This window comes from Mauremys reevesii, linkage group 5 (assembly GCF_016161935.1).
Source record: "Mauremys reevesii isolate NIE-2019 linkage group 5, ASM1616193v1, whole genome shotgun sequence".
NCBI classification, from domain to species: domain Eukaryota; kingdom Metazoa; phylum Chordata; order Testudines; family Geoemydidae; genus Mauremys; species Mauremys reevesii.
In genome coordinates this window covers 29,922,724-29,947,595 of record NC_052627.1, presented here as the reverse complement: position 1 = coordinate 29,947,595, position 24,872 = coordinate 29,922,724, and the positions used below count along the sequence as shown (strand labels likewise).

Here is a 24,872-nt window from a genome sequence, read left to right as displayed (position 1 = left end):
TGTGTGCTCCACAATCTCTGTGAGAGCAAGAGGTTGAGGCAAATCGCCTGGCTGCTGTTTATGATCAGCCAGACACCCGTGCTGAGAGAATATCCCAGCGGAAGCGATATGCATCAGGGAGGCTTTGAGCAGGGTAACCTGTGACTGTCCACTTGATTTTAAGAGAGCCTGATCATAAACCAAGTTTGCCCCACTTCCCAAGGACGTTTTAAAACTAAGGACATGTTTTAGTAATTAATAATAAATCTTTCGTTGACTTTGCATTTCTGTTTCTTCGTTGAAACATGGAAGCATTCTGTGCTGGTTAAGGTGTGCACTGATGGGTGGGTTTGCAGGAAGGAGGTGCCGTCCTTGGATAGGGGTTACCATGACGGCTGTGGGTTTGGGCGTTGGAAGGGTGAGGGGTGTGGGGAAGGGTGAGTATCTGCCCCTGGATGAGGTCTCTTTTGGGGCTCGGGGCACCGGGAGGATCGTGACTACGGTCCAAATGCATGTGAAGGGAAGCCTGCCTTTACATTCGGGATGTCAGGCACCAGGACCCTGCACAAGCATACACATCAAGGAAAGACCGGGGCAGCATACACACACAGACTGTCCCTGGTGCCTAGTGTCTGCAGTCTGTGTGTGCCCTGCAGTTGACCCTGCAGCCAAGTCTGTAGCATGGCACTGTGGGCTATGCAGTGACATTCCCACAGAACAACAGAAAGTCTTCTGACACCAGAAACGTAACAGTCAGTAACACCAAACCGCTTTTAATAATGTAATACACAGTGGGGGTTTGAACTTGGAGTTGGGACTGGTTGATGCTGTAAAGAAAGACAGTTGTCTCTAACATTATCCCTCCGTCTTGTCACTTTGGGTGAGGACAGGACTTCTTGGCGTTGGAGGGCGGTTGCAGATGCACTGCAGGGGCTCTCTCCTCCTGACTGCGGTCTTGCAGAACATCTACAAGGCGCCCTCATTAGACCAAGCAGCGTTGAGTCGCCTGCTGGTCTTCCTGCCGCCACCTATCCTCCCGTTCCAGGTGTGTGCGATGCTGCTGACACAGGCTCTCCTCGACTGTCTCTGCTCTGCCGCCTCTGCTCTGGAGCTGGCCATCAGTTCCTGGAACATGTTTTCTTTCTAATCTGAGCCAGCCTCTGCGATGGGGGCAGTCCGTGAAGGATGCGCCAAGTGTGTGAAAAAGTAGGTGATTTCCTTGAACAAATACATGTTTGCCAACAGTAAACACAGTCTAGTCATTTTCAGTTAAGAAGACCAAACAGGGAACCAAGTCTCAGGAGATCTCGGAACTAGTCCGAGATTTGAGAGACAGCTGCATCCTCTTGCACAAAGTCCTGGTAAGCCTTACAGTACAGACTGCTTATCAGATAGTGCTTAGCTGTGCTCTCCTGCTGGAGGCAATGTGCAAAGCAGAAAAGATGGCATCTCCCGCCAGTGACCTGTATGCTTTTCCTCTGAGGCCTGCAACACGTGGCTGTTGTCATTCTTATGCAAAGTAAAACTCTGTTAAGCGAGGTCATTCTTATGCAAAGTAAAACTCTGTTGTCATTCTTATGCAAAGTAAAAGTCTACCATGCACAATAGTAACAGTACACTAATTCCACTAATTAGATGCAGCACTTCCACAACGACATCACCCTGAGGCGTGTCACGGATGTTAATAGAAGCCCTGCACAGACCAGGACCCTACGCTGCCATGCTCCCTCTACCTGAGGATGGCATGCTCCCAAGAAACCTCTTGCTGAGGCTTTTCCAGCTGCTCTCTGAGAGCTTTTTGAAATATCCCCAGAGGACTATTGCTCCATTGCTGTTTGTGTAGACCTGCTGTTTGTTTAGTTTCATATTTAAAAATGTTTATATAGTATTTCTATTTTTAGATAAATCCCTGTTTCTTAAAAAATAAATGTTTCCCTGTTTGTAGCAGGGATCTCTGTGAGGGTGATGAAGAGATCCTGGCTGTCACTCTAAAGACCCTTCCTCATCTTAGACCCACCTAGAATGGCATGCAGTGCCTTTTTGATACCCTTGTCTTAGGTCCTTCACTTTCATCCCGGCTGTATCCTTTGTCTTTCATGGCTTTAGAGACCTCACAGCGATCAGATCCTGGACTTCCCGGTCACTCCATGCTGGGGACCTCTTTCTATTCTGGGATTGGCCGGACTCCTCTGCTGGAGAGCTCTGCATCTGATGTGCAACCAGAACGTCAGATTCAAACCGCCCAGACAGGAAAATGAATTCAAATGTGGCTGGCCAGAGAATCCAAGCTCGGAATGCTGTCCAGAGCGTCAACAGAGTGGTGAACTGTGTAGACCAGGCCTGAGAAATTATAATAGATTTAGGAAATCTGGTCTATGAGGAAAGGTTAAAAAGGCCTGTTTAGTTCTGAGAAAAGACTGAGATGGACCTATTAACAGTCTTCAAATATGTAAAAAGGAAGTAATTGTTCCCTATGTCCACTGAAGGTAGGACAAGTAGTAATGAACTTAATCTGCAGCAAGGGAAGTTTAGGTCAGTTATTAGGAAAAACTTTCTAACCACAAGGGTAGTTAAGCTCTGGAATATGTTTCTAAGGGAGGTTATGGAATCCCCATCACTGGAGGTTTTGAAGAACAGGACAAACACTGTCAAGGATGGTCTATTTGGTCCTGACACAGCACAGCGGGGCTGGACTTGATGACCTCTCGAGATCCCTTCCAGCCCTACCTTTCAATGATTCTATAATTTGATCCTCCCAAATGGCAATACCGCTGGCACACAAATTAAAGGCCCAAATCCTGCAGCCTTTATTCATTTGAAACTCTCACTGACAGTGATGAGTGTTTTGACTGACAAAAGGCTGCAGGGTTTAGTCCCAAGATGCAGCTTCCTAATAGCTATAACTATCCTAAGAATCTGCTTAGCAACATGTTGGAAGGAAACTTTTGTTGAGGTTGCTCTTTTGTCTAACTTATTTCAATGTATGTACGCAATGAAGGGACAATGAATCTGCTTGACCTAGCCTCACACTGTGAAGTTTAGGGGACGTTCAGTGTAGTATTTTGCAGAGTTCAATGTGGTAGGCTAATAACCTTCATGTAGAGGTTTAGGAAGAAGGAAAGGAAGGCTTTCTTTGCAAAGGATGCATATTGAAATAAATGATATACAAAAGGACAGCATGGTAGGAATCTGTCTCAAAAGACAACTGTCAAAATCAATCATACAACCGGATGTTTCAAAAGAAAACTTTTAGAAAAAATTGAGGCGAGGGGCTTGATATATAATAATTATTACTAAGCTTTCTGAGGAAGTAGCTGTGTAGCTAGAGACTTATGAAGTCCCCACTACTGTAGCGTGCGAGCACCTCGCAAACAGTAATGAACTTATCTTCACAACAAACCCAGGGTCTAGGAAAGTTGTTATTCCCATTTTGCAGTTGGGAACTTAAGGAACAAAACAACAGTACTTCCATTGTATAATGATGGCATAGAGCCAAAGTAGCAGTTCTGTGCCCCTTCCACTCAGTCCCTAGTGGAGGGGTCCTGTCTGAGGGATGAGTGGCATGACCAGGGTGAATCTTTGCTCCAGCTATCTCCAGTTGCCAGAACAGCATATTTGGGCATCTGGGTGTAAATTAGAGCAGTCTTTAAGCTACCGTAACTATGCTAGGGAGTTAACAGGCCTCAGAATCCAGGGGGATCATAAAAGTGGTGTAAAAAACCACCTGTGCCCCATGCCTCCTAGAGCTGTGCTAAGCACATTTCAAACACTGCTCAGAAGCTGGATCAAAATTTGCTGTTTATTTTCCTTCAGTGTGCAACATATTGAGAATGAAATAAAATGGGGCACTTGGCTCATAGTTCCTAGATCTGAATGCCAGTGTCTCTGGCTCTGGAATTCAGTTCTCCCATTGGTCTGACAAAGTGAGAGTCCATTCACCTATAGGGCAGAGTATGTTGCTCATTTGTTTTTCAGACTTTTTGCCTAAGTGCTCATGGTGATGGCTGGATTATCTTTAGTGCTAATGTTATCCAGCAAAATATTATGCATAAAATATATGTAAATTTGTCCAGTGACTGATGGGCAGATTTAATGAATTCAAAATTAAAAAAAATGATGCCACTGATTCTGTCACTAGACTTTGTATTGGTAGAGAGCAGCAGGAAGTACGATTTTATGGTTCTCTTTTGTTTTATGTTACAGAGTTCCTGTGTGTAGCCAGCTAAGCATGTTGGCAATCCGCATGTCAGCTCTGAACAATCTGTACATAACAACATACTGGTGTGTGATTCACTGTATATTTGAGTAAAAGGCTTATACATGGGTCGTAGGCATTTCTTGTTTTTCTCTATACTGGGCAACTACAGAACTTTGGGGGTTGGCTTTATGTTCAGTATTATTATTTGTCATGTACATACTGCTGTAAGGCTCATGCTGTCTAACTCAGGGAAATATAATACGCCGAACAACAGTTTAATAAACAATAGGTGCAGATATTGGAGCAGATACTCCTGCTCTATGCCAGGAATTTGTTTTAAGGAGAAAGGGAAGTTGCTTGTCACAAGTGGGATGCAGTTCAAAGCATGGGGGCAGGATGGCATGATAGAAGGTGTGAAGCAGAGATCGAGGGAAGAGAGTTTGAAGGGAGCAAGGGGAAATGAGTTTAGATCTGGGCTATGTTTTCAAAAGTCTCAATTCAGCCTTCACTTCTGCACATAATCACTTGTAATCACCCTTTTTGGTGTTTTATCTTTTATTTGCATAAGTTCTAGAACTTACAAATGCAAAATCCAGTTTCATGAAGTCGGTGCTTAGTTTGCACACACAGAGGATTTGTATTTGTAAAGTCTGTTGTTTTTGCACAAAAGTGATAGTGTGAGAAACCTATGTGCAAAAATGATTTGTGCGCACACAGTAGTGCATGTCCCAAGGGAAGCCACATTTCAAAATGTAAACCTGATTTATTTTACCCACGGAGGAGCAGCTTTTCCTTCACAGCCCAGCAGATAAGAAAAGGATTGCAGCACTTCCTAACATAGTTACCTTAGACTGACGGTTCTGATTCATACATATCTGAAGCACTGAAAGTTGCTGCCTCTATGGCATCTGCTGTTGGTGCCTTTGTGCTTGAAGACATTGGGGCAGAGGTTACACTCTCTAGTGGCTGAAATGGAATTACTGAGGAAGGGGAATGTAGAAGCCAATAAAAGTGGAAATGAGATTGCCTGTATTGGTTCACTTCCATGTAAGCGAGGTAGTTTATTTGCAATTAAAAAAAAGATAGAAAAAGGAAATGTAACACCTAATATTGATCATTTAATGCTGGGTTTGCTCCACCTGATTAATTGGAGAAATTGTTCAAGAACAGCTGAGTTTTGTGAAAAACTTGAACCTTTGTTATGGTGCAAGGATCAAGGTCAGTTTCTTGAGTTATCTGGAGAGTAAGTGCAATAGCTGTGTCCCTGCTTATCGAAAGCATCTTCAATCAAGTCTCTCTACAGGTATACTGAGATGCATGACTAGGAGTTTTCTTGATCATATTTGAACTAGAGGAGTATTCACACAGCCTTCAGTGAATTCCCAAAGCCCTCTTTCAAATTGCACTGGGCTAAAATTAAAATTTGGGATGGGTTCTCCAGGTTTTCTCTTATTTGGTTGTTGCAAAGTCTAGGCAAGAATATAGAAGGAAAATCCTCAGCAACCTATGCAGTGACTATAATTCTCTGAACTGTATTCCTGACTTTTTAGGAAAAGATGTGTTCAGGAATCAATGTCCTTTTTGTACTTGCAATCAATCACAACCCTTTTTCAAATGCTCTCTTGCTGCGTTTTCTGTTTGTTTGTGTACATTCATGTACTTACCGTGTTGATAAATCCGCAGAAAGAAGCCTTTGATATACTTTTTTCTCCCTTCATAATGTACAGAAAAATGGATTTTATGCAGGGTAAAAGTCATTAATTAAGAGCACCTTCTGTCTGTACCAGTTAGCTTCCTTTGATGTACGCTAACAAATACATAAGACCCTGATGGTACTAAGCACTGAACACCTACTGAGTGTTGCCATCAGCTGCATTTGATTTCAATTGGAACTGAGGGCTCTCTGTATTTCTGCGGATGTCTCCTCACAGGAGTGGTCCCAAAGTGTTAATTCCTTTCACCATATATACCCCAAATAAAACTTGTTCTTCAGGAATGACCTTATTTTCCAAAAGTCCTTCACTCTTGTAGGTGTTGCCTCAAGCCCCGATAATACAGCATAAATACATCAAGCATTTTGTTGATTCCTGAAGGCTCTAGACCAGTGGTTCCCAAACTGGGGTTCACAAAATGTTACAGGGGGTTCTTGGGGAAAAAAATCCCTAATGGTGGACAGAGCTGTCCCTAGGGATCCCAGGCAGCACGGGGCCAGCAGCCTGGAGCTCCTGGACTTCCAAGAGCTACGCAGATCAACGCAAGCATATCTATCAACTGAGGAGATTTAAACTTCAAGACTCCTTATAAGAAATGGAAAGGGAGTTGGATTTTTTTTGCTGTTTTTAAAATTAAATAGGCAGCTAGTATTGTTTTTAAAATTATTATGAAGAACAAGTTTAAGCTTTGCTGTAACGTGCGTTGTTTGCCTGGACAACTCAAGACCTGAATGCTTGTGTAGGAGGAACTCTTTGAGGCGGCTTCTTAAATACCTTCATGCTGTTTCACATCTGATACTCCTTCATGAAACATAGGAGCCTTGTCTTATAACAGGCTTATTCAAAGTGATACCAGCTATGAAAGTGAGATCTTGGAAGAGTGTTGCCATTTTCATAATGTAATAAAAGACTGTAATAATGAATAATAATAATAAATAGTGTGTAATAAGCATGTCATAAAAGCAAATTTTATATTCCAAGATCACTGCTTTTATAATTTATACTCTGGTAAAGGAGAAAATCCCGGAAATATTCATTTTTAGGAGGGGGTTTGCGAGACTTGACATTTTACTGAAAGGGGTTCACAGGTTGTTAAAGTCTGGGACTAGACTAGAGTAATCTAGACTGCTCGAGACTAATCTGTCAGAAGTCAGCGTTTCTAACTGATTCACTAGTTGCGCTGGACTGGTGTTTGGTTTGGGCTTGTTGCTTTCAAAACTCAAAGGGTCTGATTTTCTATGCAAGACTCAGCTGAATTCCAAATGTACTAGATCCAGTTTGAAATGGGAATGCCTTGGCATTCAGGCATGTTTTATGAAGCCTACTGCAGAAGGGAAGGTTGTGGTGGGAGAACCACACAAGTCGGGCAGCTGGTAAAATTCATTTAGCAAATTATAATGTCAACCCCAGAAACAAACAAGAGCAGGGGACAAATACATTTCGTTCGTCTGTGAAGCTACTGAACATTAGTTTAGAATGGAGAGTTGTTAGTTATAATAGTGATTAGATAGAAGGGGGATTTCCCTGGCTTGTCCCCTACAAAGAAATCACTGAACAAACCCCTTGTAGCAACAAAGAAGCTATATAATGTGATTAATGGAATGTCATTCCTTGTGGTCACTCTGAAGCCTAAAATGTCAACTGAGTCAGCGTGCAACAATGAAAATAGCTGCATGTATGGTTTAGAATTCTCTTTGTTCAAAATATCACCAGGTTTCATGGCCTGTTACTGTCCAATTTTGAAGTTCTCAGCCATTTTGACTTTATGAATTACACTTGTGCAGCGTACAGCTAGAGAGAGGCATGTATTTATGCCTCTAGACCATTGTGATATGAGACCAATCACCCACCTTTACTCTACGGCTAGTTGCATTTCAACAACTTCAGCACAACACAACCCACTCACAACAACACAACCGGCACACACAATAACCCCAAATACACACACACCCTCTCTGCACAAAGCCACAGATGCATTGCTAATGATACCATATCGTCATCCTACTCTTTTAATAATGGGAGATTAAAAATCTGTAGTTAATACATTATAGTATTGACTAGCTGAGTCATATACATGCTTTCTTAAGGTATTTTGTTCTGTTTTGTTTGCTGAATTCTCCTGTATGTACTTGTATTTCAGATATTGATGAATGCCTTGAAGGTGGTCTAGGTACCTGTGGCCAAACTTGTGTCAATGTTCCAGGGTCCTATTTGTGCTCCTGTTTGCCTGGCTACACTCTGGATAATGACAAGTGGTCCTGTTATGCTGATGGTAAGATAACATTTTTAAATGGCTGAAAGGAGCTTTATAATTTTATCTGTCCATTTAGCACCAGTTCACAATGCGAAAACATTCCAGGCTAGTCTGCTCCCAGCACTGACTTGACATAACTCAGCTACTGGACAATGAGTGGGGAAAAAGTCATGTGCTGATTAAACAACTGCCACAGCTAACATAAAATTAAAGTGGAAAGGTGAGCTTACTGGAATGGGCCCGTGCTCTGGTGTTAGCGTGACAGTTCACATGCAAAACATAAAGTGTGGTTGTGGTAAGAAAAATGAGCATGTAAAAAGAAGTCCTTCTTACTTAACAGACCTGCTCCCTGTCTCTGTGTAGAGTCATAGCATCCATCCATTCACCCATCCCTCTCCTAACTAACCCTCCTAATACTATCCCTCCCTCCCCAAAATCATGGCACTAACATGACATTTGCTGCCATCACATTGTTCATTCTCAGAGGGGTAGCCGTGTTAGTCTGGATCTGTAAAAGCAGCAAAGAGTCCTGTGGCACCTTATAGACTAACAGACGTTTCGGAGCATGAGCTTTCGCGTCGGATGCATGTCGGATGCATCCGACGAAGTGGGATTCGCCCATGAAAGCTCATGCTCCAAAACGTCTCTTAGTCTATAAGGTGCCACAGGATTCTTTGCTGCTTTTATTGTTCACTCTGTCTGTATGTTCTACCCCTTTCCCTTATACTCTGTCTGTCTTGTCTATTTAGAATGTGAGCTCTTTGGGGCAGGAACTGTCTACTCCTTTGCTTGTACAGTCCTAGTTCAATGCGGTCCCAGTCTTGGTTGAGCCCTAGGCATTGCCTTAGAAACATGATTAATAATAACTTCTCTCCTGTCCAATACTGTATTATCTGAGCACTTATGACCAAATCAAATTTAAATACATTTTACTCCTGGTAACTTCCCAGTGCCAGTATAGCTAAGGATGACTGAACTGGATTGGGTCTGGCTCACAAATCAACAGAATTGTTAGCTCTTTTCTAGCTTTAGCATCTTCCTCACACTGCTGATGAAGTACAGACAGTTTAAAAGAAGCATTTTTATCTTATATTTACTTGTCCAGATCAAATGTACATAGTTTACACCAAGGAGAGGAAAATAATGTAGCCTCACAATGCCATTTGTGCACAGATGCTTTTCGGAGAACAGTCCCACATTAAATTGAAAACGATACCAGAGAACATCATTATTTTTATAAGGGATAGTTTCAATGTTTAAAACACTATTCCAAGAGGGCTTCTGGGGCTGTTGTTTGGGTAATTCCCTGTGCTGCTTTGTAAGAATAATACGAGTATCAAGCCCTAGTCCTGCATATTTTATATCGGATATAAACAATCTGTATCAGATATGATGTGTGGACAAAGGAGAGGTGGCTTTTCACTTCAGGAGTTGTCAACATGGGGCAGAAGCCTTGCAGCTCATATCTCCATCTCTGGATATAAATTATTCAGTAGGAAACTCATCAAACAAAATTCCTTCATGTTTTATAGACGTAAACACTTTGGGGCAGAGACTGTCTCTTTCTGTCTGTTTGTACAGCACCTGATACAATGACGCTCCAAACTTGGTTGGTGTCTCTGGATGATAGTGCAGTATAAATATTAAATAATAATAATAATAATAACAGGGGACCCTGTTCCTCAATGTGTTCAATTCCCCTTCATTTAGAGCCCCCAATTAAACTACTGTTGTGAGAAATTCATTGACTGGAGAGGACAAAAACAAAATATAAGTAAACTCTTGGTCAGTGGAGCAATTGGCAGAAAGGCAAGTAGTACAGCTGTCAGGTTCCTGAGACAAATCAACCTTGCTGCAGTTCAACATTCATTTACCATTTACGTAAACCAAGTCTACATAGTTGAAATAGTCTCACATGGATTTGCTCAGTGCAAACAGCAGAAAAAGAGAGTCGCTAACATCCTAGACGCAGCTGTTATAATTGGGTAATACCTTGAAAACTCCAAGTACAAAAGAGCCTATGATACAAATCAGTGGGCTGGTCAACTTCCTCATGTACAACAATAAACCAAATCTTGGGTTCTGGTCAAAAACTGCTGCATAACCCGCTATTTGAAAGCAGACTCAAACTCAGAATCTGGAGGGGTAAGGAGTCCCATGATCTTGATGGGAGGCGGAGCAGGCACAGAGTTTTATTTGTCTCCCTTCACCTTGCAAGTGTTATGCATCTTGAGGACATCCAGTTCAAGTTTATAGGAATGATGACAACTGAGTTTAGAATCAAAGCTTATGCCTAGTATTAATAAGAATTTTGTAAAAAGTTTATGAAACTTATTATTGAAACTGATGTACTTATTCATCCTTGTGAATGTTAAAAGTATGTCAGTGAAAACCGTTGGCAGGGTGTGGGTTTGAGGGATTTAAAATTTCCCCTGCAGTATTGGAAACTAAACTCAAGAGGTGAATGGATTACTAGTATAGCTGTAATATATATGGGGGTGATACCCATGGTACACATTTCAGGATAACTTTATTAATAGATTTCGCATGTGCTCTGACCAGTTTCGGACACCTTTTAAACATACACACAAACTACCTTTAAAATGTTTATTGCTTTCCCCTCCAAATGTGGTTTTGGTGGCAAATTAATTATTAGGCAGCAGCCTGATATGCAAGACATTTTTTAAAAAATGAAAGGCTGAATTATGACTGGCATAGTGAAGCCACCAGCATACCAGTCAATAAGCAGTTGCTTGTACTATCTGAGTGAAAGGAAATGTGTACTGCTTGCAACGCTGCACATGCCAAACTGACCCTGGGCACGGTCAGGAGGTTGTCATACCTCTCTCATCCCTTCTGATTCTGGCTAGTGCCTCTAGGGCTGTGCTGTTGGGAATGCATGATGATACTTTTCTATCAGAGTAAACAGCCTCTCTGCTAAAAGCCTTCATCTCTGAAAAAGAAATGCACGAATATGTTGAGGTATGGAAATGCACAGTTAGGGCACTCAAACAACCTTAACTCTGCCCTGTAGGGGGAATCATGAGGGTAAACTAAATCTAACAAGACCCATAAATTGGTTTAATGTAATCTGGGGCCACAGACACACTAATGTACAAATCAAAGTCATATGGCTATTGCATGATGTCACTACAGGGCAGAGTTAAGGTTGTTTGGATGCCCTAACTGTGCATTTCCATTCCTTACCTTTAACCTCAGTTCTGGATTCCCTGAGTTTAGGATACTTGCAGCAATAAGTTAGTGATGTGCTCTCAACCCTAACTCCATCCTAATGTGGATTGTGTCTGGGAATTAATGGTAATAACTAGTGGCTGCACGAGTCTGTATGTGCAGCTCTTTCCTGGTGCCCATGAGCTACCTATGCTCAGATCTGGCCAGTCTCTGCTACTCCGCACCAGGACCTTCATCCCCCAGTGTGGAGATCTGAAAAGACTCTCTGGTTGTCTCTCTGTGGTTAGGACTGCTCTAACCAAAGAGAGAGAGAGATCTAGGAGGATACTAACCATACAGATGCAGCCACTCAGGGCTAGTCAGTGCTGTAGCCATCTTTCTCTAGGCTCAGGAGATGGGGAGCCCCCATCACCAGCATACCAATGGGCCAGGAACCCAGCTAGAGCATGCCCCAGCTGCTGGTAGGAGGCAGCCAGATCCCACTCCCAGCCCAAGGCAACTGGTGGCAGAGCCTCAAGGGGAAACTAGAAATCCCTGAACAACAGCTCAGGGAGAGCCCACAGCCAGCAGGAACGTAGGAATTCCTGTGTTCCTAAAGCTTGTTCTATGCTGCCCTGTCAGGTTTATCAAGAGAGTTGCTGTTGTGTGTGTTATTAAAGAGCTCCATATTTATCAAATAACCAGATTAGAGCATTGAAGCATTTGTATGAAGTCTTCAGATTTCCGGGCCCTGAGAGGTATGCTATAGTAGACACGTAGGCATTTCAATTCTTGAAAATCTTGGCTTTACTCAGTAATTGCTTTATTTTGATTTTCCATTTAGTAACATCATACCTCTCACCTGCTAAGGCTCAAAGATGGCTCCACACGATTTCACTGAGACCCAAAATGAGGGTCACCAAAAATAGTATTCATTCAGAAAACTTAAAATGCTGTGTGACTCCGTCTTTCAGTGTAAATAACTCTTTCTGTGTTCTCTGTTTCATGAGTCTGTAATTTTTTATTCAGTTGATTTTCAACAATTAAAAGCGAGGGGGCATCAAATTTGCGTGAAACATAGATAACCCTAAGACTAAAATGGGCGGTGACCCTTAGAATGCAGAACATTGTGAGGTATGAGTATTATAAGTTCCCCCCAGCTCTGTGACTGGCATAGTGCTGAAAAGAATTTAGTGTCATGAATGAAAAATACCTATGTATGACCACATTTCTTTCCCCTCCCCCAGATCCTGCACCATTCCTAATTTTTAGCCATGGAAATGCCATCTTCAGAATTGACAGAGAGGGGACCAATCACGAACGGCTAGTTGCCAATGCTGGCGTATCAGTGCTCATAGATTTTCATTACAAAGAGGAGAAAATGTATTGGGTGGACTCTGAAAAAGGGCTTCTGCAACGAGTGTACCTGAATGGCACAAAACAAGAGGTAAGGTGGTAATTGCCATGGGATTCTCCAAGAAACCATGTATAATGACAAATCTGATGTGAGGGGCTACTCTTCAGATACAGTGGTGCAGTTGTAGCTTTGAAGTGTGCGTCCCTGGCACACTAGCCTTGGCAGCAACAGGGAGGTCTGTGTTCAGAGGGCTACCCCACTGGCATTCACAATACACATGATCTCTTTAATAAGGTGAGGGGATGGTGATAGAATAAAGGCTAAGGGGAGGAAATTCAGACAAATCTAGGTTTGTTGTTCTCTCAGACAGTACTAATTTCTACCAGCTTTACATATATCACTGGAAACCCAAGCTGGCATGGCTAGTATGAAGAGAATGTATGTAACTCCCCTGACATTTTTCTTGAAACTACTAATTGAGACCTAAGGTTACATGAACACTCCTTTCAGCATTACTTCTCTTGCTCAGAAACAGCTGTGCTCTATAGCTGACTAAGGTTGTGTGGCAAAGACAAAGGAACTTCAGCACTTCCAGAACCCAAAATGCTGCCAGTTCTGCAGTGGACTGCAATGAACACCTCACAGGTGAACTCCTGTGTCTACATGCAGCCTCATTGACTTATCCTGCATGTATGAACTTGAAGCATTAGGGCTTTTTCCAGTGTGTGAATGGATATTTTATAGCTTAGGAAATACAAGATACATTTAGGTAAAAAGAAAATCTGGGCAACTTTGGGATACCCCTGCCTGATTTTCATTTGAGAACAGCTCATCCTTGCTTAGCATGACTTAACTCAATGGTTTGTGCTTAAAGATGTAGGTGACAGGAGGAGAGAAATGCAGCACAAATCAAGGTGATTAAAGAGCAAGCAAGGAAATCCAGTCTCTGTGGTGCCATTAAAAAGAGGCCAGCCAGTGGATTTAAATGGAAGCCTCAATGTGTTTGCAGGTCACTATTTGGTTTGGTAACGACTTCCGGATGGTAATTTGGGTTGTTTTTTTAATGTTTTTAATTGCTATTTACAGAGACTACGCTATGTTGAAAAAGGTGTTGCAGGGTTTGCCATCAACTGGATAAATCAAGATATTCTTTGGGCCAACCACCAGAAAGCAACTATTGAAGCAACTGACTTGAATGGAAACAATTCCCGAGTCCTTTTAAAGGACGTAGGTCATCCCACAAGTATTGCTGTTGACCCTGGGAAAAGGTAACTCTGCCTGAGTTTATAAGTTCTTCGAATCAGTCTCAAAATAAACCAAATGCTCTGATGGCTTCTTGTAGGCTAACGGAGCAGCTTGCGTACAGTATGTTGATCAAATGTCAAGTGATTGTTACAACTTCCCCAAGAACACAATAAAGATAAATAGGGTGGCAGGTGGCAGCAGCATACTGGAGTCCAACACAGAGCCTAACCCCCTGCCCCAAGTTCATCATTAAAGTGAGGAGGGAGAGCTCTGATTGCAAGGGAGGAGATGGGCTTAGGTCAGGGGAAGAGGAATGAGGAGGTTATTGATTGTCAGTGAAGGAGCCAATGAGGCCTCAGTTGATGGAGGTGGAGGACTTAAGGGGAGTGAGCTTGATCTTCATTTGGTAAAGCAGGAATGATGCCGGAAAATGCTGAGAAGTCTCAATCTATAACACAATTCATATTAAGCATATAGTACTTACTGTATATGCTTGTTCATTAGCCCGTTCATTTATAAGCCAACCCCCCAAGATGGGTAGGTAAAAATAGCAAAAACTGTATGTCCCTTTCATAAGCTGACCCTATATTTCAGGGGTTGGCAAACTTTGGCTCCTGGCCTGTTAGGGTAAGCCACTAGCGGGCCTGGACGTTTTGTTTACCTGGAGCATTCACAGGCATGGAGCCCCTCAGCTAGTGCCATAGTAGTTTTCTTTGTTCCCCTCTTTCTATTATTTTTGCCTCCAATTTTGTTCAGCTTGAATACCGATTGTAAAGCTACTGACTGCTGTTACTGTTCTATAGAGGTTAGTGTTTTAGACTTGATAAGGGAGCTTCTCTAGGCTCAAAACAATTTACATAGAGAGCCATTCATAGAGGCATCCATGCAGGGAGATTTGGCCGGTCTGAAGAGAGATTTGTATTTGTATCATCACCCTGAATACTCTGTGTTGACTTCTCTTGACTGTGTAAAGCTCTTTCATTGGTAATTTTTAAAATAACAGCGGAGGAGACATTGAGGTACTCCATATTGATATGGCAATAAAATATTTTTGTTGGCACTTTTTATTTACAATGAAGCCACTCATCACCGCTGTCGAGACATTTTAATGTTAAGGCTCATGTGTCCGCCTCTTTTGCACTTACACACTAACCGTCTTTTCATGCTAGCCAACAATATCTATATTCCTCACAGGGTTGCCATTTGAGTATGATTTAAAAGGTTGAATGCCAGAGTACTTGTTTTCTGTACTGACTCTCACATTTACTGATTTGGAATTTCTCACAAGTTCTTGTACCCTTTCAGCCTAAAACCACATAGAAACATTTTATGAATGGAATAATGAAAATATATTTGCTAAACTGTTATGAACTCTGCGGACAGACTAAGGTGTATATATACACCTATGTGTGATCAGCTAGGGATTTATTTTAAAGCATTACTTACATGCTGCCATGTCAGGCTAGTTAGCTATTAATAAACTATTTAGGTCCTCTTAGAAGTCTGCTTTCTTATGTATCATTTTTATATTTTAGCACAGTCTGTTTGTCTGGAAGTCCTGATGGTGCTATTTTAATATTAATATAGTGAAGTCAAGCAGTCAGTGAATTAATTTCCACAGAGACAAACATATGCAATGTCAGAAACTAAGAAGAAATATATCTTCCTGGAAATGTGTACAACTCTCAAGTAATGAAGATCAGCATGATAGCTAAATTAATAATCACATTTTTCTCAAAATATGCTTGGCTGGTTTTGCTACAGAATAATAATAAAGTAACCTTTTTCTGTATTCCTCTATTTCCTGTGTAGAATTTAGACATGATCAAGAATCTGTAGAGGAGGTGCTGTTGTCTAGGGGTACTGCAAGGAATTGTGAGTCAGGCAATCTGGTTTCAATTCCTCCCACTAATTTGCTATGTGATTTTGCACGTGTCACTTGGGCCTGATCCAACTCGTGCTGAAGTTAATGAAAGTTCATATGATTGGACTGGGCCTTTAATAGCTCTGTTTCTCCGTTTCTCCACCTGTAAAATGGAGATTATAGAATTTAACCAACCTTTTAAAACATGTTGGTATCCTGAGATAACAAGCACTATAAAAGAGCGAATGATTATTATTGCCATGTTTGAAAATTGCTATAGTAGCCACCTCATACTGGCCTTACTAAAACATTTTTCATCTGTATCAGATTGACATAGCACATATCACAACAATTAGATTGTAAACTTCCAGGGGCAAGTACTGAGTCTTCCTCCTGCATTTGTATAGCACCTACCCAGTTAGGCTCTTTCTTGACTATGGCCTCCGGGTACTCCCATGATATAAATAAGAATAATGATAATACACAGGCTTTGTGGTATATTATTTTGTACATTGAAGAAGCACTGTAGTTCTTTCAAATTCAATATGATCTTACACTTTTGGTCTGAATGGGATATTTATGTCTAACAATTTTAGTGCTATCAAACCAATGCAATGTGATAATACTTTTTGGGATTTCTGTGTGCAATCGTAAAACAAAGAAAGAAGCAAACAGAATTTTAAAAAGCCCCCTAATCCTGTAAAATAAAACAACTATCCATATATTGTTGGAGGAACTGTGGCCAAGCCAGGTCATGTGCAAATATAGGCCCTGATCCTCCAAACCTCAAGGAGAACAAGTAATTTTGTACAAGTGAATAGTCTAGTCTCATTGGGCATGCGCACGTGTTTGCAGGATAATGGCCACATTGTGGCTGTGCCCTAATATTTAGATTAAAAGAAATCAATAAAATAGTAGAATGGGTATTTTTCAGTTAAGTTCCTGTAAAACAGATTCTGGATTAAAATTGCTTGGAACAGAAGAGCTGTATTTATCCACAGAAGAGATACAACATAGCCAGAAGCAGTGCAGACTTTCCCCAGTCATGTGCCTTTTCCCTGACTTGCAGGCATCCCCATAGGGGTCACTGGTTCCTGGTGACAATACTGTCTCTGTTGGGGAGAGTCAACAAGGGTGTTGCTAGATCACGACTGCACTTTTGGAAACAATGTTTGGTCACCACTAAAGTGGATCTTCCTTAGGGAGTTTCTAGTGTTCTTACCTAATTCCCTCAGTCATCCAGTCCCCTTGAAAACATCTTTAAATGTGAAAAAAAATTATAAAATGAATCTTAGCACTACAGATAATTTTCAACAGCTACTGCACTATCTTGCAAATCGTTCTTTCAAAATATGACCTTTTTTGTCTTTAGGTTTATATTTTGGTCTTCAGATGGTGCTCTTTCCAGCGTTCACAGAGCAATCCTTGATGGAACTGACATGAGAATTGTTTTGAGGTCCACAGAAAAAATAAAGACCATCTCATTGGATTTTATTGACACAAGACTCTTTTGGATCCAGGATGACAGTGAGGAAGATGTTTCACGCATTGGCTCATGTGACTATAATGGTGGCTCTATTCATTTGCCCAAATATTCTGCCCGGTAAGTTTTTCTGTGTTGGATAGAAGGAAACTAAATATTTTGGGGGCTATTTTTGGCTCTTCCCCTTCTTGTTTGAGTCTGAAAATAATAAAGATTGTAAAGTACAGACAAAATGCACAACATTTTCAGAAAAGCCAATATATAACCAGAAGATGATAGCTCTGGAAGGGGCAGAGTCTCCTCTTCCTTCCTCTCATGTGTATGTTCTGAGAAATGGATGCCAGCATACTGCTCTTACTAGCCATCCATGCAGAATTTGCAGCCTCTCTCTTGCTCCTGAGAGGCTCAGGAACCCAGCCGAGGGTGCTAGAAATCAGTAGTCTCTCAAAGAACTGGGGATGCTTAACAGGCATTGTTCCTTCCACAAAGGCACATGGCATAGTAGCACATGGTTCAATAGAGTTAGCCGGAATACCAGGACTTTCTCTGCGAAACAGGCCAGTCCTGGTCAACTAGTCGCTCAAGCTGCAGGAGTTGTTAGTAATTGTTTGGCTGGCCCCACTGTATCTGCAGTATGTTGTGTGCTATGTTGTGAGCAACAGTATATTGTGTTCGTAGTGACATTTCAACTGTTATACCATACCTCACAAACCATTCAATCACATGTTCACAGGTTTTAATTTCTGATAAAAAATATATCAGGGTATCTGAAGCAAACGTGGTTGATATAGATGTTCCATGTTTTCAGAAGACATTAAGCAAATGATTAAGTAGGTATGAAATAAATGTTATTTATTTATTTATTTCCTCTCCACTCCAGACACCGTTTATTTGGCATATCTCTGTTTGCTGAGCACTTCTACTATCCAGACCCAAAAACTGACACGATCCGGAGAGCCAATAAATTTACAGGAAAGGTTATAGTCACAATCAGCCTGAAACCATCATTTTTGCCACCTGCTGAAATAAAAGTGGTGCATCCATTTAAACAGCCTGGTGCAAGAACAGATGCTCGAGATTTTGGTAAGTCACCATATAATGACACACTTATGTGTATAAGAATATTGTCACACACGCCGTTTAATTTTTCAGGATAGAATTTTTTTCAACAAGAGTTCTGGCCCCTTTGAAGTTCATGACAAAATGCCCATGGACTGCACTGGGGCCAGGGTTTCACTCAATATGCATGACTTTAACAGGAGCTTCAGTTAGGAAGTACACAGAGAACAATCTAATTCTATTAATTTACTAATGAGGAACATCCACATGCATTAATTTCTGTGTGTGTGTGTGTGTGTGTGCACATATCCCTAAGTATATCAAACATACATCTTGGCAACTCGCCTTCTAGGCTTACTTCCTCAATTCCTGTCCCCTTATGGACCTTTCATTCTAAGACATAATTGAAGACCTTGCTATCAGTGCTAAGTTGTTGTGAGAAATGTATGAACATAAGAACATAAACATAAGAATGGCCGTACCGGGTCAGACCAAAGGTCCATCTAGCAGCTCTGTCTGTCAGTGACAGTGGCCAATGCCAGTGCCCCCCAGGAGAGGAACAAACAGGCAACAGAAATCGTCTCTCCTGCTCTCCATCTCCATCCATCCTCTGACAGAGGCTAGGGACACCAGGGACACCCATCCCATCCAAGCTAGCTTTATGGCCATAGCCACCATGACCATGAATTTGTCCCCCCAGTAAACATTGTTATAGTCCTAGCTTAGCTTTCACAACCTCAGGGAGTAGGAGGAGTTCACTGTGCTGTGCGAAGAAGAAAAAGAAGAATTTTAAACCTTTTTTTTACCTGCTTCCTTTGGTTTTTTAATTTCCTAGTTCTTGTATTGTAGTATAATATAATAATTTATCCTTTTTTCCTTTTCACTCATCACTTTCATATATTTATATACCTTTATACCTTAGTCTTCTTTTTTCTTTCCTAGCCAAGCCCTTTCTTCCTCTCCTTTTCCTTCCTAAACCCCCTCTCATTTTTTCTAATCATTTTAGTTTTTTCTTTCTATTTTTTTTCTTTGCTAGAATATCTTTTTTTTTGTCTAGAGACACAGTATACATCTGTGATGTGTATTTGGGATTATATATATAAATATTAATATATATATATATTCTCTCATCCTATCTCTATCTCCTATCCTCCCCTCCTAATAACCTTTAACTCTGTTTTTGCTTTTGCACATGCTTTCACACACTCGTCAGAGAACTATCAGAATCTTTCAAGATCTCTTTCCTGTTTTTTTTCTTTCCCTTTCTTATTACATTTTTGAATGAATCATTTATAAATTTGATGAGATTGGTCCTAGACTGACCCTTTCTCCCATTCCATACCATTCTACTCTCCTCTTATTTCCTTTCCACCTCCTTCCTACCCTTCTTTCTCCTTCCTTAACCAGTTTTCCCATGATCCCTTTTTCCTTTTTTTTTCCAGCCTTTTAATGGTTTGGTGAGCCTTTGTTTCTTGTCAAGTGTCTAAAGGCTTATATGTCCACTAAGTCCACTATGTCCATGTTTTCCCCCAAAGAGATGTCTGTTAAGAACTCTACAAAGATTTCTTTTAAAGAAGAGATTTTACAGATTACACAATGACTATTGTTCAACATTTTTGTCAATTTATTTTTTTCTACTTTTTTTTTTCTTTTAATTTGCTATTTTTTTAATTACCGAGCCCGCGGTCTGTACCTAAGATAACCGTCTGTAATTGCTTACTAACCTGTTATTGCATTTAAAAATTAGCGCTATTGGGTACAATCTTAGTTAAGGAGGGGTTAGCCAAAGAACCTTAGGGTTTTAGTTAAACTTAGTTTAACTTTCTCTTATCTTCTTTCTAATGTTCTTCAATCTGGGTGAATGCCATATCTTGTGTTGAGACATTAATTATCAAGAATCTCTTATCTCTCCTCAATCTTGAATCTGTTTCAGTTTCAAGTCCTGTCACCTTCCAAGCCTAGGTTCAGGACAAAGCCAGCTCGAATCTCCTAATCTCCCCTAACATCTCAGCCGTTTTAGTTTTTCCATTTAGTTTCTTTTTATTGTTTTTATTTTTTTTTTTTTTTTTTTTGATCCTTTACTTTTTGATTGTTTAGGCTTCACTGGCTTTTTGAGCTTCTTCCTTCTTCTTTATTTTGTTTTTTACTTTTTGGCCAGCCTCTTCTTGTTTTTTCTTTTCTTTTTCTTTTTTGTTTCTTGTTTTGTTTTTGTGTGACTTTTTGTTCTTTGTGTTTGTTTTTTTTCACTTTCTTCCACTTTCTTGACTTTTTATTTCTCTTTTTTCTTTTTATCTTTTATCTTTTCTTTTATTTTTTTTTGTCTTTTTTTTTTTTTTACTCTTTTTTTTTCTTTTTGGGGGTTTTTAGTTTTGGGCCTTTTTTATTTTGCTGGGGGCCATGCCTTTTTTGCACTTTCACTTTTTTTACTAACTTTTGTCTACTTTTGTCTAATTTACCCTCATTTTTTTTTTTTTTGTTTTTTTGAAATTGAATTTGTTCAAATGGGTGTTGAGGTGGGGTGTTCCCTTGGGTTGTTTGCTGCTTGTTGTTGTATATTATGATTATTATTGTCCCGGTGGTCCTACTATCTGCCTGACCCTCTCCTCCACTCTCCTCACTCCATCCCAAGTCGCTCTCCCTTTCTCTTGTCTAACCAGCGCACTCCCATGAGCATCATTTTAAAGTATCAGAAAATTTTTTCTCTGCATTTTGTCCTGAAGTGAAATGTTCCAGTCATTTGTGGGGATAATTTATTCCCCTTAATTGTTTTGCCCCCAAATTTTCTTGATTTTCTTTTTGATAGCCTTCTATTTTTCCTTACTATTTCATCATCACTATTACTGTCCTGGTCAGGTGGTCGATAATAGATCCCTAATGTTATATTTTTATAGCTAGATGACATTCTATCCATGGAAGATTTTATTTTTTTACTTCATTTTTTCTTTTTTTCACATTCATTTTAACACCACTTCTCCCTGCATGTCCTCCTCCTTCCTTCGATTATCTGTCCCCTCCTTTTATATATTGTTGACCATTGAGATTTCACCCAGGTTTCTGTGTCTCAGTATATCAATATATCTTTATCCTTTATCACAAGGCACTCTAGTTTTATCATCTTCACTTATAGACTTCTGTTCTTTGTATTTAGACTTTCTAATTTGTGTTTACCTGTTTATTAGCCTGCCTCCTCTGTTTATGTGTTCTTTTTTTGTTTTTGTTTATGATTCTTTCCATTCTTGTACATCACCCTCTACTCTCCTCTGCCTATGCTCTTCAGTCCTCTGCCTCTATCATCACCTTCTCTTCTCTCATCCCTCTCTCCTCCTAGGCTGTCTGTCCCCCCCATCTCCCTCTCCTCAGCCAATGAAATGTCCAACCAACAGTATGTATGTATGTCTCAGTCCCACAGTGAAGTAACTTGATTAAGGGTCACACTGTTTATCCTAGGACTGATATGGAATTTCAATAGAAACTTTTAAATAAGAAGTGTGAGTCTGTGTGATTTACAGGAAGTCACCTCAAAGTGTGATCACACCATGGGTATTTTACTGTGGGATCAGAATATGAATATACGTGAAGGGATCCCCACCGTTGCAACATGGCACCTAAATACCACAGTGGTGGGTGCATTATAAATGCCCAGAGAGGAGGAAAAAAATAGAGTCTGACTCTCCACTGTCTTGCACCTTGAGTAGTCATTTATACCTACCCAACTGGGTGTGGATGGTTATTATTTAGATGCAGTGGCATTTTGTACGAGTGTATAAGCAACTACACAAAGTGCAGGACAGTGGAGAATCAGGCACCTGAGAGTGTACTATGGTAATTCCAGAGCTCCTATGGAAGGTGAAGAACTATGAGATTCTGAGCAACTCAGGTGGTGTGGAACATAGACTATTTAACAAAAATTATAATGTAAAAAAACCCTCTTGAAACATAATTTGGAAACTACTCCATGACACTTACTTATTAACTTCATATCTCTTATCCATCTATTGGCCCTCCTCTCCCTTAACTCCATCCGATGCCATATTTGTACTCACTCTCCCCTCTTCTTGTACCATGGAGTGGTAGAAACCACGATCTTCAAGAGGTATCTCCTGTGGAAATATCTAATGTTCACTTCAAGCATTTATTCTGCTGCAGCAGGGATGCTAGCAATTAAAATCGAATGGCAAGTGCTTGCATGAAAACAAAACACACAGCCATGACCTTAAGGAGCCTGTCCCTTTATTCAGAGATTTTTCCACTGTTCTGTACAACATGTTACTTTGAACCTGGCAGACTGAATCATTCCTTTTGGAAAAAACACACACTGGACCAGGGTAGATGTGGTTCAGAGAGTGAAGTGTCTGCATATTGCTCAACGTGATACAACTAGTTGGCCCAGGTTTGGAAGGTACTTCGTAATTTCTCCTAAATCCTGAGCTGGTATTGACCAATAGGGTGTGTCTGCATGTGGAAGGGGTGGGGGGAGAAGAAACTGGCTAGTTCTTAATTGCTGACACAATGAATGCCAGGGCTGTGAGCTGGGTTATAAGCGTTCCCGTGAGGCAAGGTAGATAATGTAAAGCTTATTGATGCTGGGCACTTAGCTTTTACTCTTCTCATCGGAATGTATTCGCCTTTCCCTTCCCCCCGAAGAGTATATACCGCTTTTCACTGTCCACGTTTCAATTGAAAAAGGGTTTTCCCCCTGCTTTTCTTAGTGGCTAAACTGTCAATGTTTTTATATGCACCATGCTGTCTGTAGCTTTACTGCAAGGATAATTTGGTAGAAGCATGAAAGTAAGTGGTGCTTGTAATGCTTTTTTTTCCTCTCCCAAATGGCTTCTTATAATACATGAAGAGAAAAAGAAGCTTACTCTGCCCAATCCAGATGAACCTTTTGGACTTTGCATGTGCATTGCTTAGCTTATCCAGCCCAAGAACCAGGATTGAGAAGGTTAATTAGTCCGAAGCACAAATGAGATTTATAGGGGATCTTACAACACGGCAGCCTAGAGATGGGAGCATGTAGGCTCTAACTGGATGCCTTGTAGGGGCTAAGTCAATGTTTGCTGCAACACAGCATTAAATGTGAATGATCAAACCTTATTTAAAACAGTAACACAGATGGCAAGTAAGTTCTCCTCAGGTACAAAAGAACCTGACAGGAAATGTTTAACTGCTACCATTCCTGCCAAAGATCAAATTTGGGTTATATGCTGCAGGCTTTTTTCATTAGATGAATGCCTTGCTTGGGAGAGGTCCTTTACTGTCCCCTTTTTCTTTCACAGGACAGTCTTGAGCTTGTTATGACTGTTTGTTTCACAACTAACAGGACATTAATTTGGCTTTGGGTTTGAGGCAATGTACTCTCACGATGTCATGTGGTCCCTTCTGACCTTAAAGTCTATGAGTCTATGATGTAAATACCACAATCTTCTGATGCAACAGCTTTGTTCTGTGGGGCAAGTGTGGAAGGTGGAAGGCGTTCTTCCCACATGATAAAGAATCTGAAGTAAATAGCTTCAGATTCAGCGGCTGATAAATGTATAACTCCTCTGGAATACTTGCCACTTCTACTTATGGTTTATAGACTGTCAGCATCTCATCTCAAAAACTGATTTCTCCTTTAATTATCGTTTTTCTCCCTGTAAATACTGTTCTGTTTAAAGAGATACTAATGTCAGGCAAAACTTAGCCCCAATTTTAGGTTTTATTGCCACATTTTTCAAATATCGGTATCTAAATTTATGTTCCTAAATCCGTATATAAATCTTTTGATTTTCAGTGGTTCTGAGTACCTGAAACTCCCTTTGATCCTTAAAGCAGACAGGGTTAAGAAAATGGCCTATATGATTCATTCATGAGACCAATAGAAATATTTCCATTATATTTTTTATAAAAGTCCAGTGGAAGCAGTTTATAGTGTTGCTAATCTCTTTGAGACAAGCAGCTCAAATTTTGACACTTCCATCCAAATCTGAACCAAGAACCTCTTTCATATTTGATTAAATAATAATTCTTGATGTGCTTTTCTACTGGTTGGCCAGCACTTTCTATATTACGGTTGGGTAGAATAATGCATGTGAAATACAATTGTTAGGCTATTTTCCATGTGGTTGAATTTAGAGGGTGAATTGGAAATAGAGCACATGAACAAGCTCTCTTGTACTTTCTCACCTGTGTGGTCACATGGAGGGTTTGCTGCATGTGTGTGTGTGTGTGTGGGGGGGGGGGGTTGCATACTCATGTTCAGCAGCAGCAGCAACAGCATAGCTATTCTTTGCCCGATAAAGGGTCAGGCAATAGGGAGATTAAACCAAAAATAATAGTTTGAGAGACAAAAATAAGCTTGTCAGCACTCGGTCCTAGTTACAGAAGCACCAGCTGCTGAAGGGAGCTGGGCACAGACAGCTCAAGAAGCCTGAAAGCCCCTCTCCATAAAAAGGATATTTGGATAATTGAGTTTTGTTTGAGGGAAATTCAGGGTGGAGGTTTTTTTGGGTGCTGTTTTCTATTTGTTTTGAAAGCATCTTTCTGCATAGTTGTAGGGTCCAATACA

At 40.7% G+C, this 24,872-nt stretch overlaps 1 protein-coding gene across 2 annotated transcripts in view; it reads left to right on the top strand.

The window, feature by feature from the left end:
• EGF (epidermal growth factor) overlaps positions 1-24,872 on the top strand; it is a 98,814-nt gene that overhangs the window by 9,831 nt on the left and 64,111 nt on the right. For both annotated transcript variants that reach the window (XM_039542322.1, XM_039542321.1), the window contains exons 2-6: positions 8,030-8,161; positions 12,562-12,761; positions 13,758-13,939; positions 17,153-17,383; positions 18,144-18,346. In XM_039542322.1, coding sequence (XP_039398256.1) covers positions 8,030-8,161; positions 12,562-12,761; positions 13,758-13,939; positions 17,153-17,383; positions 18,144-18,346 — 948 coding nt within the window. The remainder of the gene's footprint in view (positions 1-8,029; positions 8,162-12,561; positions 12,762-13,757; positions 13,940-17,152; positions 17,384-18,143; positions 18,347-24,872) is intronic.